The sequence below is a fragment of the Chinchilla lanigera genome, unplaced genomic scaffold (genome assembly GCF_000276665.1).
Source record: "Chinchilla lanigera isolate Chin_1 unplaced genomic scaffold, ChiLan1.0 scaffold00109, whole genome shotgun sequence".
Lineage (NCBI taxonomy): Eukaryota > Metazoa > Chordata > Mammalia > Rodentia > Chinchillidae > Chinchilla > Chinchilla lanigera.
In genome coordinates this window covers 211,790-230,421 of record NW_004955510.1, presented here as the reverse complement: position 1 = coordinate 230,421, position 18,632 = coordinate 211,790, and the positions used below count along the sequence as shown (strand labels likewise).

The following is an 18,632-nucleotide window of genomic DNA, read 5'->3' as shown; positions in this document are numbered from 1 at the left end:
TTTATTTATCAGTCGTCTACATTAAAAATATGTCAATATTTTTCATTTAATTTCATGTTGTTTTACTTTTCAGCAGAGAAATTTCATGTGTTTCTTTGTAGTTCGATGTACCAGTGCTTTGCATTTCCCTTTCTGATAACACTTTTATTTTAAGAGTACATAAATCATTATTTATATTTTCTTCTGATTTTTATTTTTTGTTGTTATTGTTATAGGCAGCTAAGTTAGATGAAAATATTATAGGTAGTCAGATAGTTCTAGGGCCTCAAAAAAGCCAGTGTAGAAGGCTAGATACCTTACAACTGTTGGAAAGACAGGCACCTCTACTGTGGGCAGATCTCAAGACAAATGGTAAAACAAATGCACCCACATCCTTCCTAAGGATAAACATCAGGGATTGATATTCTAAATAGGTATCAATCACCTTGAGAAAGCCTGGAAGAGCCACTGACCCAACCCCTACAGGAAGAGCCCCTGTTTTGTTTCATGCCTTCTTACTATGTGACTTGCTTCCCCATTTGATCCCAATTTAATCAACTTTACCTGAGCAATTATTCTTGTACTTTTATTGGTTTACCATAGTTTTGTCCCACTTCGTGCACACCTTGTGATTTCCCATTTTCCTCCACCTTGCACCTACCTTATTTAGTGGTTTTGCTCTATAAAAATCCCTAGAAAAGGGACAGTCCTCAGCAACCTACTTGGGACCCCTTCTATCTCTGTCTCTGGCAGAACCTTTCTTTCCCCAATAAATATATTCTGCTCTTAATCTCTGTTGTTGCTAAAATTCATTCTTTTTTCTGAGAACATGGAAGTGCACTAAGTTTCTACATTCGTCAAAGATTTACACCTTCTCACCCTCTCTCTGCTTTCTCAGGCTCTCCCTCTAACTGGGGCTAAGCATCCCAGGCTTGCTCAAACCCCCCTACTCATCTCCTCTCTTTTCAGCTTTGACCCTTCCCTCTGGTCCCAGAATGTATTTGTGCTGAGGTTACCATGGAGCCCTTTAGCCCTGGCCTGGCCCCACCACTTACTTACACCTGAAATGAAGTGTTAACAGAATTAAAAAATAAATATGCAGAAGGACTGGCAGAGAGGTCACTGTGCTCCACTTCAGATCAAAGGGCCTGGTGACATCTTCAAAACAGTTTATGCTGGTCAGCCCCACACTCAAGACTTCCAAGCAGGAATTAAGGATACTATTCATACCACTCTTTCAGTTTCCACTCCATTCACTCTACTTACTAAATACACAAAGACAGGGACATTTTCCTCAGTCAGATCCTTATAAAGTCCTCTCTGTGACAAAAAGGTGACTCAATTAGCATCAGAGAGCACCTAGGGAATCTTTCAGTAAGTGAAGGTAAAAAATATTAGTATTTGAAATGTGTCAGGTCAAGAGCCCCAGGTCCTACTGCAAGTCCATGGGAATCCAGCCCGAGGGTGGTTGCAGGCCATGTGATTGCTCTGGGTGCTATATATTTGACTGGACAGCCACTTAATAGCCACCAATCCTCCTGCAGTCACTATGCCTTGGAGAAGTAGGCATCACAGAAATAAGCACTGACCCTTATCTGACCACTCAGAAGTGACATGCACTGCAGGTCCATGCCCCTCTCCTTACAGAGGCCTGATAGTCACAGATAACTACAGTAGACAGTAATCTAGCATGTCTTTCTCTCCAAACAGCTTGGTGTTTGTATAAGCAGATGTCTGTCCTCTATGTTCCTGGTTAAAAGCTCTTAGAATCCATCCATTCATTCTACATGTGCATGTACACCACCTCTATTGTCAACTGCTGGAAGAAAATTCTACAGCTTACTTCTCTGTTTAGTCAGAGGCATGCAGGGCCGTAGGATCTACAAGAGCATGACCAGCTACTTCCATCTTTGTATCCAGTACCTAGACAGATATTTGACATCTAAATGAACAGTTTATTTCCCCTGATATGCAGTTTCTTTGCTCTAATACATACAATGTAGTTAACTTGAAAGGTCAAATACATCATTAAACTTGAATTAAGTTTATTTCATCTGGAAGGTAAGAGAGGTTGAGGATTCCCTGAACTTAGGCAATTCAGTTGTCAGTGCTACGCATCAAGGCAATTCAGAAGAAAAATAGGATTCTAGTACAAGAGCAAATATCAGAGGGCTCCTCACTGGCTGTTCATTGTGGGATGTGGGCTGATTTGGTGACAGGAGAGTTGAGAGGCAGAAGGAAACTTGAGAATATACTATTAAATGGAATAGGACAGTCCCATGCAATGCTTGAAGATTCCTTTTCCAGATACTCCCACAGTGTCACGTGGTACTCTGAGGGTCATCATACTCCCACCCCCAAACAGCATGAGAGTTACAGTGGGCCCTGATATGTTGGAGGAGTGGCCACTACTTCAGATCCTGATTGAGCTTTACTCATGTATTTTAGTACAGGACAGCCTCTGTGCTCAAAGGCTCACGTTAGGACTTGAACTTCTGCAATATTTGTTTCAATCCTCTCTTTAATCAGACTGTGTCTGCAGAGCCCAAATGCCCTTCCTGGTACATGATGCTGGTGGATTTGGATGTTCTTTTTAAGGGGTTGGGGTTTCAGTATCCCAGGCCTTCAACACTATTGGAAATTATTTTGTTCTTCACACTTTTTGACTACTCTTTTCTTCCCCTTTGAAAGAAACAGGCTTAGTATAAGCTTGGGGTGGATGGATAGTGGTCCTTGGAGAGTTTCACCCAAGACTACCATGACTTTCAGCCGGTCCCAGTGGCCATACTGTGCTATGGAGTACTATGCCCCAAAGCTCAGGTGATTGGACCAGGGCTGAACCCTTACCCAGAAGTTTCCGCAGGAGTTTCAAATTGACAGCAAGTGAGAGATCCTCATTTCTGTGCAATATCTGATATCTCGCCATCCCTGGACAGAGGAGACACAGGAAGCAGAGAAGGCCAATGTGCAAAGGAGGAAAAGAAGCACAGAAGGACCTGGAAGCTGAGGAGATGGCATGGTTTTGCTTATGCTCCCCTAGTACTTCTTGAGGTCACTCATTTTTTTTGAGCTCGTTCAGGACCATCTATTTATAGAAAAATGCTTTACCTTTGGCTAAAAATGCGGCCAGTTGTTTGCTCTAACTTGCAATAAAAAGAGGCTTCTTGAGTGTCCCCAAGTCTCCATACCTTGGAATTGTTTGCCCATTATTGCACCACAGATTTGTATTTCAGAAAGTGCCAGGAAGTAGGGACTTTTCCAGTAAAAGCAGAAAGATCTTAGCAGAGATCCTAGCTGCATGTGGCCTGGAAGTGTGGCTTTTGTTTCTGGACATTTTACTTGGCTTCAGGACTTCTGGGAAGAGGGGTAGGGTTTAGAGGCCTCCTCTGGAAAGAACAATCCCCTTGGTCTCTGTGAACAAAGGAGAGAGTGGTTTCCTGTCTCAGGAAAGTCCTTTTTGCAGGCTTTTGGTTTATCCAGGTGCCATTCCTGTTCTTCAATGCAGATGCCATTTAAGTAATTTTTTGCAATGCTGTATCAATAAAATAAACCAAATATTCAGGAGTCTTTGGTCAATATATTTACAGGCCCAAAGCACAAGCTTTGGGGTCTGAAAGGCCTCTTCATGACCCAGTTCTAACTCTGCCATTCACTGTGTCCCTGGACAAATCCCCTCCCCTCTGTGTGTGTTAGTTTCAATATTTGGAAAATGAGGAGGATGATTTAGCTAGATTATCGATGAGGCAGAGTGGGAAAGAAGTTTCCTGGAACTGTCAGGCAAAAGAAGGGTTAAGGTGACTTGAGCCTGGCCAGACACCCCCTGCTCCTAAGTTCCCTAAGGGGCTTTAGCACTGTGAGCTGACGCCTCTCCCATTGACAGGGCTGCAGAGATGTTGGGCAGAGGGTGAACAGGAGCACTGTGTGCAGCTTCCTGGGCTTAGAGAGAACAGCCACAGATGCCTCCAGCTCTGGGGCTCCAGCCTACAAGGAGAGAAGTTTGGGATTTAGAGAGGGTCCCGAACATGGATTTACACGCAGCAGCTGTCAGCTTGCAGATGGAATGTGATGCTGAGGGAGGGGCCAGATGCACTCATCCTGTAGTGAGCATAAGGGCAGAAGAGAGCCCAGAGCTGCGCCTTGGCGCTCCCCCATCCAGCAGTCAAGGAGAGCAATGAGAATGAGCAGGGGACTGGTAAGGAGCAGCCAGAGGATGAAAATCAAGGCAGGCAGCAGTGGTGTACCCGAAAGCCCAGAGGAGGGAGAGTCTGGAAGGCGAGGGGGAGGCCAGCTGAGTCCTATGCAGCTGAGAGTTAGTGAAGGAGGAGGACCGGAAAAGAGTCACTGGATTTTGTGTTGAGGTAGAGGAAACTGACTTTTATTTCTTGCAACTGGGAGAACAGAAGCCCTTCTCTGCTGGGCTTCATTGTGGGAAGGCGTCTTGCATTTTCCTCTGAGAGGCATCTACCTGCGGTATTCTTTTTGGCTGCTTTGGGCTGGCATAGATCACCTTTTTATTGGGATGGTGGCACCCCGCCCCCGGAGGGGCTCAGAACTCGCAGACCACTAGGCGATGCTCTCCACAAGCCTTGTCATTCCACTTGCCGTTGGTGAATATCTCCACGCAGTTCTCTGCCCCACCATTGTTGTTGGGCTCCCCAGGGGCCCAGTTGGAGTAGACCAGGGGCTCCCCTGAGGGGTAGACAAACGTGCCCTCCTTCTTGCTGTCTGTCATGCTCAGGAAAGCAGCCTTATTCTGAGCTGTGACCAGCTCCTGCAAAGCAGCATTCTCTGCTGCAGAGCGTGGGGAGGCTGTCTGTCCACCAGCCTGACTGCATATCTTCTGTGCCCCTTCAAAACTTTTTTCAGCACCCATTGTCTTGAAAATCTTGTCCCCAACACTTCGGCCATTGGGGAAGAGCATGGCTGGAAGAAGGAGAGTCAGGTTAAGGCTGGTCAGAGTTCAGGGGTCTGAGATTCACATGCTGTGTTCCTAGCCTTCCTCGGCAGGGTGTCAGGACACCAGAAAGGATGTAAACAAGATATGGATCCAGAGAAGCCCCAACACCATGATGCTCCCTGGGAGAGGGTGCCATGGTCCGCTGTCCACAGAGGACAGCATGACAAGGCAGAGAAATTAAGTAAGAGGCCCAAAGCCACAAAACCAAATGCACAGCTAAGGAGGACACCTTGTCCAATCTGACCCCAAAGCTCAGAAATGCTGTTTTTGTGTCAGCCCATATTGTGTGCTGGAATTGATTTTTCAGTTACTATGTAGAATTGAACAGTTTTTCCCAGGGAAATGTTTCCTGGTCTGCACCCATTTCTGAGAGAACCAAAAACACAGTGCAGAGACTCCTTTTTCACCCCTGTTACTATAGTGTTAGACTGCCAGAGGGTCTGTGCTGGGTGATGGGGAGACGTATATATGTACATTCAAGCCCATGTATGCAGACGGATGTGGAGTGAATGGTGATATGTAAGTGCACACATGTGTTGCAGGTACACATGTGCACATTTTTGTGTTTGCATCAGTGAGCCTATGCAAATGAAGGCATCTGTGAATATGTTTGTGGAGGGAAGGAGAAATGCCAAAGGACTGAAACTAATCTCTGAGTTTGGGTATCTAGAAACCAACCCTAGTCTTACCCAAATGAGCCCCTTCACACTTTACTTAGTCAGAAAACTTCTTTTTCTCGTTCAGAAAGACATGGAGTCAAAACTGGTGTCAAGAAGAGCATAAGAGGAGAGGCAGCTGGGAACTGAAGTGGATTCAAAAGTCACAGAGAACCAAAGGGTGTAGTCCTGGATGCCTTGGACACCCAGGATTGCACAGTGAGAGCAGGATCTCTGCTCCACATGCCTTGGAGCTGCAGGCAGCACCAGCCCAACTGGAACCCAGAGCCAGCACAGTCTCCACTTGGCTCAGAAGCACCTGGAAGGGAGATGCTTTCTGGCCACACACCACGGCCAGGCCCACCTGCCTTGTCCCCTACAGCAACACTTGGATTCGGTGCTTCCTTGGGCTACCGTGTTATCTCTGGTCCTCCTACAACTGGACCCTACGAGTACAAAACACTGCCCTGGGTGTCCTCTTGTCCAGCACAGGGTAGGCAAGAGGGCAGGAGGGCACAAGGCACCCGTGAGCATGGGTGGCACAAGGCTAGAGAGTGCTCAGAGCTTGGTAGCTTTGAGAGTCTTTTTGCCAGCCTGGTGAGCTGCTGACCGGGCCACACCTGCTTATCTGTCCCAGGATCTACTTCTAGCTCCTGGGGAAAGAAGCCTCCCTGCTCCAGTCCAGGCTCCACTCCATCCCCAGCCCCAGTTCCAGCTCCAGGTATGTCCCTGTTCACCCCCCTCTGCTCTGAGACCCAGGGTGAGCCAAACCTCAGGCTCAGCCAAACCTCTCACCCCAGCTCAACCTTACCCCAAGGCCCAGGTCAGTTTGTGGTCTGACCCTGATGCCAGGCCAATTCTTGGGTCCAGGAGCTCACCTTTCTTGTAGTGAGAGAAGGCAGCCTGGAGGTTCTGTAACTGGCCCTGCAAGGCCCCCACCTGCTGCTTTAGAGAAGCAATGTCTGAAGAGAAGGGAAACACTGGGTGAAGGCTTGTCCAGCACAGTCCAGGAACGATCCAGAGCCTGGGCCTCAGGAAACGGTGTCCAGTTGCAGGTGTAAAGTGGGGATCGAGGTAGGGAGTTGGGCTGACCCCCAGCAAGGCCACATCTGTTAACTCAGCGGGCCTCTGTATGCAGGGATTTCTTAGAGTTCTGCTATGGACAAACTGGGTCCTGAGCCTCACTGATACAACCCAGATGCCACTGTCAGTCTGAATTCTGGGAGTATAATAATGTCATCTCCCTCCATGCGTGTGGGGTAAGAATATACATTCCTCAAATACTTTCCATCCATTGGCACACTGGGTGCTGGGGAAGGCTGCTGCTGCTTTTTCAGGTCAGTTGAAGGAACTGCCTGGATTTGCCATCTTGCCTGCACTGATAGCAGAGACCAAAACCGGATTTTGCCCTGCAGCCCCCCAGCCCATCCCAGAGGAGGGGAGTCCTGAGCCAAAGAGGGCCTCTCTCCTTATGCCATTTCCAAGTGCAGTTCAGAGCCAGGAGTGACCACCTACCTGGAAGCCCACTTTCACCCTTGTCTCCTTTGTCTCCAGGAGCACCTCTGTCGCCCTTCAGTCCTGGGGGTCCCCTGGCACCCAGAGGTCCCTGTGGACCCACAGCTCCAGCAGGCCCTGGGATCCAAGAAGAGCAGGATAAGCGGGCAACCATTTAACAGCGTTTTTACCTCCTCTGTACACATCCCCTCCTCATCATCCAGCAGTCCATCCTCCCTACACACGGAGCCCCAGAACACAGCAGCCCACCTCCTCTGTGCACAGCTGGCCCTGTCTCCAGGAACTGACTTCCCTGCACACACACTAACACTGCCCTCTCCCAACAGATGATTTCCAGAGCCCAGAGCTGCATCCTCCTTGGATACAGACTCTTAGGATTTATATCTAGATGCCCTGGAGAGCCTTATGCACTCAGGGTGGGGTTTCCGGAAGTGATTGGATTATGGGGCTTACAGCTTTCATGCTGTTAGGAGGTGAGGTCTGGTTAGAAGAGGTGGGTCACTCAGCACATGGATTTGGAAGGGTTTATTTCCCTACAGCTCCTGCTCCTCCCTTTACTTCCTGTTTTCTGGATGCTATACCATTAGCATCTTTTCCCCTGCCATGCCCCCTCTGCCATGCTATCCTGCCTTGGAGTCAGCCAACTATGGACTGAAACTTCTACAAATTGTAAGCCAAAATAAACCATTCCTCCTTTGAGTTGTGGGTGTCAGTATTGTCTACCAGTGACAAGAAAAATGACTGAGGCCCTAGTGAACTGGCAATGTCAGTTCTGTCCTCATATGGTGGGGTGGAAGGATCCAAGTGGGCCTGAAAAATGGATCCAGCCCCAGATCCTCCCATCACTCACCTGCTGCCCCAGGATTTCCAGAGGGCCCGAGTTCACCAGGGGCACCTCTCTCCCCTTTAGGGCCTGTGGGGCCTCTTGCTCCTGCAGAGCCCTGCGTGCCGGGGGCACCTGTTTCTCCTGAGAAAAAAACAAATAGGGACGAATGATGCTAAGAGTGTTTTCAGCAAGTGTCATCTCCCCTGCAGTAGAGCTTTTAACCCATACTCCAGAGTCAGAGAGGGAAACTGGCCAATGCTCCTTACTGCTTGAGGTTCCTCTGTGGAGGGAAGGAGTAAGATAGGCTGCCAGCAGAGATGTGGGAAGGAGTGCATGGAAAAGCCTTTCCCTTATTGATAGTCTGGGCTCCTGACATTCTGAGCATGCCTCATGTCACATCATAAATCACACTGTCATTCCTTCCTCCTTTCTCCTTCCAAGATCAGCCACAACCCATTCACCTACCTTTGGGCCCAGCCTCTCCTTTGGGGCCTGGTTTGCCTTGAGGGCCTATGTTCCCCTGCTTTCCAGGGGGACCATCTTTTCCTGCAGGACCAGGCACACCTGGAAGTCCTGGAGGTCCTGGAGAAAAAGATCAGCTTAGTCAGTGACACTGAGCCCTCTTGGCAGAGGGGATGCCTGGAATGAGAGTAATAGTGGAGGTCAAAGAGGCATCCATGGCAGGCCAAGTCTGTCCTGAGATAACTTAGAGCTGCCTTCAGAACATCTGTTTTCCTTCTTCCTGGGATGGCCCCTGTGCAAGGCTACCAGCTTAGCCTACTGGCAGAAGCACCACTTGGAGACAGCTGAATTCTATGTCCCATTGCTTACCAATTGGTCCAGAATCGCCCTTTGGTCCAGGCTCTCCAGCAGAGCCATTGTCCCCTTTGGGCCCAACTAGGCCAGCTTGTCCAGGCATCCCTGCTGGCCCTACAGCTCCTGGAAGGCCTAGAGCAGAAAAAGAAATGGTCTGAGGCTCAGCAGGGAGCTAGATGCCTTCAGGGTCAATCTCTGGTATTCCTTTAGTGTTCTGAAGATACACACTTCCACAGGCACACACCCTGGTCCAGTGGTGAGCTAGGAAGCAGATGTCTTCATCCTCATTTTGAAGAAAGAGCCTTTCCAGAGATGCATTCTTTCCCCTGACAAGAAAGCGATTTAACAACATTTACCTTTGTCCATGGAGTTCTTCCTTTATATATGTATTATACAAACATATGGAAAATTGATAGCTATACCAGAAATGGAACCAAACAGATGTTGATTCAGTTATTTGCCCGTTTAAACATTTATTTGTTCATGAAGAACCCTAAAAGCACAGAAAACAAAAGTAAAAATTGACAAATGGGATGACATAAAATGAAAAAGCTGCATAGTAAAGGAAACCATTAGCAGAGTGAAGAGGCAACCTATAGAATGACAGAATGTACCCACCAGCTCCTCATCTGCCAGAGGTCTAGTATCCAGAATCTGCATGGAATTCAAAATACTTAAGAACAAGAAAACATGGAGTCCAATTTTAAAAAAGGCAAATAGTTTAAATAAACACTTCTCCAAAAACATACAAATAATCAACAAATATGAAAAAAGTGCTCTATGTCATTAGCCACCAAGTAACAACATCAAAACCTCAATGAGATTATATTTCTTCTAATTTTATCAAAACAAAACAAAAATAACAAGTGTTATTGAGAATGTGGAGAAAAAAGAACTCTCTTTCACTGTTTTTTGGAATGTAAGTTAGTAAAGCCATTATGGAGAATGGTACAAACAGTCTTCAAAAAACCTAAAAATAGATTTACTGTATAATTCAGCTAACCCATTTCTAGGTGTATATCATCAAAGAAATGAAATTAGTATACCAAAGACATACCTGCACCTCCATATGTATTGCAGCACTATTCATGGAAGCTAAGATATAGAATCAGCTTAGTGCCTATCAAAAGATAAATGGATAAAGAAAATGTGGTGTATATATACTATAAGTACTATTGAGCCTGTGTTATGCAGCTAAACAGATGGAATTAGGGCATAATATGTTAGGCAAAATAAACCAGATGCAGAAAGATAAATACCATGTTCTCTTTCGTATGTGGGAGTTAATAAATGTTGACCTAAATGTATAATAGAGATTATTAAAGATTAGGAAGGGTGTGTGTGGGGTGAAGACAAGTTGGATTTGATCAACTCTCTAGTGCACACTATGCACATGTCTGGAAATATCACACTGAATCCCATTAATATACAATTAATACGTACTAATCAAAACTGAAAAATCCATCTATGCACATTTATTTTATGATTAGCACTGGGCTGGATGTGACTACTAGGCTCCAGCCCTGGCCTGTAAAAGATTTATAGTACACTGTGAAATAGGGCAGCAGGTATGACAGACAATGTGGGAGAAGTTTTCCATCTCATCATGGCTCCCCTGGCCCCACACACATGCACATCCTCAGAGTAGTCCTCTCTAAATCACTTTGGAGAGAAGACAGGGAGTCTTCCAAACTTGGAAACTATGTCACTGTAGCTGGAGAGGACAAACCTTCTTGGGGCCAGAGTTTGGCTGGGATGTGGTTGACTGAGTTTGCTGGGTAGATGGGAGATTCTGTGTTGGGCACTGTGCTCTAGTGTTGGTTGCGGTCCCTCATAGGTGGGGAATGGAAGTAGAGGTTGACAGGTCCATGCCTGACATCCAGCTGTGCACAGGGCTGAGGGCAGAGATGGCCAGACTCAGGCTCAGCATCTCTAGGGTTCCACCATGGCCAGGTTGACAGCAGCATAGTGGGATGCAGGAAAACAGCCACTCTGAACAAGAGATGGCTAGAGGCCATCAGTTCTTGGTGCATGAACTCTGGTGGCCATGAGAGTTCCCAGGTGCAGGAAGGTCTCCCACCTCAACATTAGTGTCTTGTGACTGTTAATCCTGATTAAGAAATACTTAGCAAATTAATAAGGCGCACTCCTGGGTGTGTGGAGGTGGGTCATGGTGGCATGGCCTCAGGTGCTATTTCTATTCCCTCCTCTCTGGCACTGCTCCTCTGCTGTGCTTCCAGACTGCCATGAATTTAGCATGTTTCCTCCACCCTGCCATTTCACTATGATGTTTCTGCCTTGGAGCCAGCTGACCATGTTCTGAATCCCTTAAAATCGAATCAAATTAAAACTTTTCCCTTTTAAGTAGATGTTGGGCACTATGTTCCATCAACATGAAAACTGATTAATACACTGCCTAAAGCACTAATTTCCCATCCTAGGAATCCCCAGTGACTTAGCCCTGTGCCTTAGTGCCACCTGAGCTGAAACATTGTGGTGTGGCACTTTGGTCAGCCTTGAAATTCCTCTTCCCTTCAATTTTGCATTCATGCACCCATTCCTCAAATATTTATTGAGCTTCTACCACATACTAGACACTGTCCTAAATGTTGGTGTGGCAGTGACCAAAACAGACAAAAAAATGATTCTTTTATCATGGAACTTCAATCCTATAGCAAAAAAGCAGATAATCAAAAATTAAAAGGTATGACACATGGCATGTTATAGCAAATGCTACAGAGATCAAATAACACAAAGGGAGTATTGGAGACAGTGGTATCTGTTATAAGTAGGATAGTTGGGGAACCCTTCATTTGGAAGGTGGTCATTTTGGCTTTGGGGAAGAATCAGAAGTTGCATGGTGCCAAATCTGGTGAATAAGGTGGATGAAGATGCACCATAAGGTTTTGTTTGTTTGGTTGGTTTTTCACAAGACTGTTTTGCTGGAAAGCATTTAGCAGCAGTATTCACCAGTTTTGATCAGTCTCATAAAGACACTAATGAAATAAAGTGTCCAACAAAAGTGCACAACAAAAGGTGGACAGTGAACCTTCCCAGTGGAAAGAATATCTATGAGGAGAGCAAATGACAGGACCCAGGAGAGAAAGGTTATGTGTGTTTAAGGACCAGTGGGGCTGAGTCAAGTGGGTGTGGGAAGTGTTGAGGGCAGAGAAGCAAGCAGGGATCAAGAGTGGTCATGAGACGCCTTGCAGGATGTTGTGAGATGTGGGTTTGTCTGAGGGAGATGAGCACCCTTAGAGGAACTCTCAGTGAATCTCTCTGGGCAGGAATGATGGAGGTGTTGAGGGATAAGGGAGCTGTTACTGCCAAGCAGGGTCTGGGCTTTACTTATTCTCCATGATGCATCTGTCACCTCCCTGAGGGACCCCAATTCCACCTTCCAGCCTTGCTCAAGGACCTTTCTTCTTATGCCCTATTCAACAATTTTTGGGGCCTGCAGGCTTCAAAATCTACAGAGGAAGTTGTTACAAATGCAGACTTTGGGGTCACACAGACCTACTTGGTTCAGTATTCTAAGGATGCTCCAAGCTCTCAAGGATGTTCTCAGACACATAATGGCAAGTGATTAGCATGACCGGAAGTGACAGCCAGAGTGGAGCCATACTCCCTGCCCAAATGTATACTCTCCTCTGTCCAGAAAGCAACCCAAAGCCGGGGTTTGATTGAGTGGAGTAAGGTACCTGCACAGCAAGGGGAGGTCTCTCCCAAACTCCTTGCAGCAAGCTCAAACCTCCCCTCCACCCAGCATTCAATCCACCGCCCTCTCTGGGAGCCAGAGAGAACTGGGAATCTTAGAGAGGGCTGGCTAACTGAGTCCCATCCTTCTGAGTTCATCCTGGGCAGCCATTTCCAAGTCCAGCTCATTCACATTGCGAGCTCTTTTGATCCATGCAGGAAAAACAAATACCTTTCTCTTGCCCCACAAAGCCTTATTCTTTCTTTCTTAAGTGTCACTAGTTTCCTTCCTCCCCACCCAAAACAAAAACTCCAAAAAGATAAAGACTATTTGATTTCTTCAAACCAGGACCACGTGGTCCCTTGGTTCACTGAATTTTCCTATAAAACTAGTAAGACCTGGATCCTCTCCCAGGGTGAGCATAGTATTTCCAGGGACAATTCTCTTATTGTTTTTTGTTTGTTTTGCAGTGTTGCAAAAAAAATTGAATCAACAGGAGGCAAGAGATCTGGAGAAGAAAGGAATTTTTATTGATGCGAGCAGACCCCAGAGGACTAATCTCCAAAGTCTGGGGTGTTGATTACAGAGAGCTTGTCTTATTTATAGGGTGGTAAACAGAAGTTACAAGAAATGAGATAGGCTTTCACTGCAAGTTATCGTAGAATGTACAGTAAGAATAGTTGTATGTAGTAAAGTTGTTTTTAGCACATTCACAGAAGTTGCAATTTGATGACAAATTGTGTGATTTAGCTGAGTTCAGTGGCAGAGAACAGAATGACTACAGTGTTATTTAACAAAATGGCTGCATTAAGGTCAGGATTTCTGCTCCAGCAGTACTAGGGATTACACTCAGGGTCTAGCATATGACAGGCAGGCACTCTATCACTGAGCTATACCCTCACCCTCAAACCCCCCTTTTTAGATAGGGTCTTGCTCAATTGCCCAGGCTGGCCTCAAACTTGTAATTCTCCTCCCTGCCAGACCAGGGCCCCAAAGGGACATCCAATGTAGTAATTTATTCACTATTTATCCTTTCTTGGGTTCAGGGAAACCCAGGAACCCCAGGGATGTGTCAGGTTGGTTAGGCGACTAGGGAGAAGCATATTGGGAGTTCAAGGTGGACATATGAGGTGTCATCAAAATATATGTTAATGTTTAAATTAAAAATTTATGACAGTAAAAGACACATTGCTGCTAATCACCATCAAAATACCTTCTCACTCGAGACACACTTATTCCATTGTTCTATCCCCAAAGTCCCCTTTTGTGAGTGTCCTTACCAAGAGTGACCAAAAAATAGTGACTATTGTTGCCGAGTGCTGTCCAACAGAGGAGCAATCATCCACCATATTCACTAGCGCTGGCACCATGCAACTTCTGGCTCTTTCCCACAGTCAAAATGACCAGGAGAGAGAAATGTTTTATATAGATTCAGGATGTCAAGGCAGCCGTTATAGCACAACTAAAGACATTCACGAAAGTGATCTTCTAAAACGGTTTCAGAAAGAGACAAGAATGGTGGTAAGTGTGCTTGAAGCAAGAGGAAGTATTCTGTGGAGGATTAATTGCAGTATGACTTTAACTGTAATAAATTAAAACAATTCTTGTACACATTCACCATGTGTTTCTATCATATCTTATGCACTTGCCAGCTGGTGGAGGAGTGTTTTTGGTGGAATGAACAGCGGAAAGAAACTCACTCCCTTGGAGGAAAAGAAGCCTATCACCAAGTCTCCCATCACAGAATACCCAGATGCAGGTTGCTTATCATCCAAGGTCCCTTCCCCACTAGATAAATCCCTGGTCCCCACTTTACCTGGATAGCCCTTCTCGCCACGGGGGCCCTCTCTCCCATCCCGGCCATCACGGCCAGGCAAGCCATTCTCTGCGGGGCTGCATATGACCAGAGTGCAGGCATTTGCCAGTGTTCTAGGCTGGTAGCTCTTCATTCCAGCTCCCAGGTGCCCCTGGGGCTGTGTGAGCAGAAACAGCATGGAAAGAAGGGGAAGCAGCATGGCCTGGGGAGATGGTAGAAAGAGAAAAGTTATACTGCTGTTCTAGGAAACAGGGTAGGGCTTGACTTAGCTTGTTTTTATCAGTAGTCTCCCTCTCTACCTCCTTCTTCCTGCTGCGGGGCTCAGAGGAGCAAGAGTCCAAGGGCAATTGAGGGAAGTGGGTGGATGGTTTGGTCTTGGAGAGTATGAGTTCTTCTCCTTGAACTATGATGTGAGTGCCTGGGCACAGCAGCGCCTATCTGTCCTCAGAGGCCCATGGCAACTGTGGCTGTGATGAAGTGTTCTCACTAAGGCCACCTGTCACATCAGGAGGGATTCACTTAGCACCTCTGGGAAAGATCCTTTCCCTTTCTGGGCCTCCTTCTCCCTGCCTGTGCCATTGAGGCAGTTGGCTCAGCTAAGACCAAGCAAATGTGTTTCCTCTTCCTTGCTGCCATGAGTAGGTTAGCACTGGAGTCTACATGCTGGTCTAAAAGTAAGCCTAAGTCCTGACTGCCTTATAATGTCTGTCCCCAGTGCAAGCTAGGAGTGTGGCTGCTTGTATGCCAAGCAATTTATCATTCCTGGACCAGGCACTGAGTCCACAGAGAAATTAACAGACTGAACTCAGGTGAGAAGTTTCAGAGATACTACATTAGCAGCTGGAGGGGGCAGAGACACCTAGAGATCTGCCCAGACCATGTGAGAGGGAATAGAGGAGCAGTTCATGGGGGAAGAGGACATGCTAGGTGGGTGGGGTCACATGGAAGGATGGTTTTGGGGGTAATAAAGAAAAACTATCCATATGACACCCAGGGCAGGATGGTGAGGAGCTGGGTCAGCTCTACATTGCACATCTTGTTAGACTCATGACTGTGACAAGCACCTGAGATAAACCAACTTAAAGAAGGAAATGTTTATTTTGGTTCATAGTTTCAGAGGTTTCAGTCCATGGTTACCTGGGCCAGCAAAAGCACATGGCAGGGGAGGCCTCTCATCGCTTATCATCCAGGAAGCAAAGAGAGAGAAGAGAGGCTGGTGTTCTAATATCCCCTTCAAGTGCATGACCCCAAAGATCCAACTTCCTTCCACTAGGCTACCTCTGTTGAAGGTTGCACCACTTCCCAATAACACCAGGCTGAGGACAAAGCCATTAACACATGGGCCTTGAGGACATTTCAGATCCCCACCATCTTTCAGAGAAAGAAACAAATTATGAGACTAGAAAGAGCCAGTTGGAGCCACTGAGACACTGAAACCAGAGGGTCCTATGGAAAAATAAAGCAGGTCAGCAGGCTCACTGGGGTGGTAGAGGACAGGGGCTGCTGACCAGAGAAATGCCTCCTTCCCAAGCTGCTAGCTATTCTGAGCTGTGGGAATCACTTATTTTTCACTAACCTTTTTCAGTATTGAATTCACAACTTCCTTGGATATCCCGAGTCTTTAGAAATACCCAGGTGAGCTCAGAGGCCAGTTGTAGCTCTTCCATTGCCCTCATACTGGCAGACTTAGTCCTGAGCACTGAAGGCCAGGCCCATGCCAAAGTAAGGCTGCTGTCCCTTTGTCTGCAGCTGGCTCAACTCTGGGTACCTTTGATTTTGGGGATTATGAAAAATCATAGGACTTTTTGCCCACAAACTCAAACTGTACAAAAGGCATTGCCATCCATGCCTTAGCTTTCAGAGGAAGAGTTTATCTAAAAAGCAACTGTTCTGAATATGGATTGGAAATTCAGAGACCCAATCCAGTGAGCACATTTTACAAGTAGAGACTTCAGGCTATGAGAGAAGTAGGTTTATCCATGTTTCACAGGTGGCTGGTACCAGGATGAGTTTAGAACTCAGATCTGATAATGCCTGGTCTGATCTCCTCCACTACCCTTGTTTCTGAAGAAATCAAGCACAGAATAGGTGCAAAGACAGAAACTGAAGATGTGTTTACACCTAGTACTTCCACACAATGGCATCTGGGGTTTTAAGAGTGTCACAACATACTTATCCACTCTACCCCAACTCAGCAAGCAAATCTGAACCACAGAATCTGAATGCAGGGCAGAAGAGGATCTTCTTATCCTACACTGACTCCTACCTCCCAAACCCACAACTCCTGCACCACAGTCTCAATCCAGAACCTATGCTTCCTCAAAATGAGTAGGATAAACAACTCCGATAGCAGGCGACATTCACAGAACAGAGGGAAAATAGAAGATGCATAGAGACACTCACAGGTTGCTTCCTCTAGGGTCTCAGGAGCTCCCAGCAAATGAATCTTCCCTTAGCAGGCCCTGAATATTTATTCCTGCCCTGTAACCTGAGCCACCCATCCCCAGTTTCCTGAGAACTCCCTTGAAGAAGTGGAGCAATTTCTTCCTTATTGACTCACTCTTACCCCACCTGCCTACTGAATAACTGCCACTGTTATATGTGGTTACTGGTCACATTATGCTTACCTGTCACCTTAGAGTTCATAAACACTCTCCTTCTGTGGCTGCATCTGTACCTTCCCTGCAGCCCTGTGAGTTAGGCAGCATTACCAGCATCTGTGTTTTTTAAATGTCTAGGGATCTGGGTCTAGAGATCAGGACATTGCACAATGGCCTATGATTGCAAAAACAACTCATGCCTGCCTATCTCAAGAGCTAGAACCCTACTGTGTCCACTTGTTTTTTCTTCTCATTGCAAGAGCAACTGCCAAGATATTGTGAAAGAGCTGCTTGGTTTATCCAGATAGGGGTGGGCAGGTTAAGGGACAGCAGGGGCAGCAACTGGTGGGGGTAGTGGTTAGGGGAGCAACCTTGGTAAGGAGCCATTCGTCTATATCCTGCTCTAGGATTCTGAGAGCTCTCACTTGCCTTTTGTGAATCAGGCTTCTTGCAGGCCTCAGCTTTGCTTGTCCAGGCCTCATCTCTCCATCTTCTTAGCTGGTATCTGCCTCCCTCGTTAGCCTAGTTAGAATCCCTGAGCTCTTGCTGCTCTGCTAATACCACTGTCCAGGCAACCCTTTAATTTTCAGTGCCCATAAGGCACCTGTCCATCCCACTGTAATTGCTATCAGCTTTGGTGGTTCTAGATTCTTGTGATTTCCTGCTGCTTCTAGATTCTTTGCCTAGCTCCACATCCCAGAAAATCCATATTTCCAACCCATCTCTTGGGCTACCCCATTGGTGGTGTTGACTTGCTTCTAGTTTTTGATATTGCACATGACATCTTGCATATAATAGAACCTATAATGCCCAATCTCCCCATTTGTCAGGGTAAGGTCTGCTTTTCCTATTGCAATTTTTTGAAACAGGATTTCACAGCAAAACCACTTGTACTTCTGTTAATAGAGCTATTTTATTATTAACACATAGCTATCCTCATCCTAGGCTATTCATATGTCTCCTTGAGCTATGGATCAGCATGGTGGGTGCCTTGAACTATCGCTCACTCTCCCCACTAGTTTTCAAATCCTATCCTCGTGGCTGGTCTCACCTTTCTAACTTATGGTGACTTATTTCAGGAACCTTCTACTTTGTTTCTCTCCTTAATCAGGCATCTTTCACCCATCTCCTCTTAGCTTGTGAAATAGGTTCTTTTTTATTTTTAAAGATAAAGAATGGAAACATATTGATGAACAGACATAAACAAACCAGCATTCAAACAATAGAAGCAATACAGAGAAGGTGATAGAAAATTAACAATAGATATTGTATTACATATTGTTATCTTCATATTGGTTGCTCAGTTAAACAAATATAGGCATTTAAGGTTGATCAAAAAATTAAACAGTTACTGAGCCTTTCAATAAAGCAATAGAAGTTGGTAGTATGACTCTCTCAGTTGCCCTGTGTGTGTGTGTGTGTGCATGTGTGTGTGTGTGTGTGTGTGTGTGTGTATACACATGCAAGAAATAGGTTCTTGTAATGTTCTAGTATGACAGAGAATTGCCTCCCCAGAGAAATAACATGGGTCCATTCCCACCAATTTACTTCAGTTTCTGTTTACTCAGTTAAGTTTCTGTTTCCCAGAAAAGGCTGAACTTATGTGACATGTTGTAAAAATCAAGGCCCAAATAGCAAGCTGCTTTGCTTCTGTTCTTCTACTTCACAATCTCATAAAAACCTGGATCCCCAAGCTGTGGGGACCTGACTTCTTTGGGAACAATTTCAGTGATGTCCACTGGTGTAATAAGGCTGATTCTTGCCTCCAAA

At 46.1% G+C, this 18,632-nt stretch overlaps 1 protein-coding gene across 3 annotated transcripts; it reads right to left on the bottom strand.

The window, feature by feature from the left end:
* Positions 1 to 4,325: 4,325 nt before the first annotated feature.
* Positions 4,326 to 16,954, bottom strand: Sftpd (surfactant protein D). Of its 3 annotated transcripts, none has more exons than XM_005407867.2 (8): positions 16,890 to 16,954; positions 14,263 to 14,464; positions 8,765 to 8,881; positions 8,399 to 8,515; positions 7,958 to 8,074; positions 7,108 to 7,224; positions 6,471 to 6,554; positions 4,326 to 4,902 (listed from the first exon to the last, which is right to left on the bottom strand). In XM_005407867.2, exons 2-8 carry the CDS (start codon positions 14,459 to 14,461, stop codon positions 4,526 to 4,528), a joined length of 1,128 nt encoding a protein of 375 aa, XP_005407924.1. In that variant the 5' UTR covers positions 14,462 to 14,464; positions 16,890 to 16,954; the 3' UTR covers positions 4,326 to 4,525. The 3 variants fall into 3 exon arrangements, with proteins under 3 accessions (XP_005407924.1, XP_005407923.1, XP_013361785.1); XM_005407866.1 differs by lacking the exon at positions 16,890 to 16,954 and adding an exon at positions 16,666 to 16,773; XM_013506331.1 differs by lacking the exons at positions 6,471 to 6,554; positions 16,890 to 16,954 and adding an exon at positions 16,666 to 16,773.
* Between the last annotated feature and the right edge of the window lie 1,678 nt (positions 16,955 to 18,632).

What these genes read in the sequence shown, in the direction of transcription:
- Sftpd (XM_005407867.2), bottom strand. Translation starts at nt 14,461, where the DNA reads ATGCTGCTTCCCCTTCTTTCCATGCTGTTTCTGCTCACACAGCCCCAG. An exon ending in GGGTGAAAGTGGGCTTCCAG is followed by an intron (nt 6,555 to 7,107) that starts GTAGGTGGTCAC and finishes CCTTCTCTTCAG; the next exon opens with ACATTGCTTCTCTAAAGCAG. An exon ending in CTTCTCTCACTACAAGAAAG is followed by an intron (nt 4,903 to 6,470) that starts GTGAGCTCCTGG and finishes TCCTTCTTCCAG; the next exon opens with CCATGCTCTTCCCCAATGGC.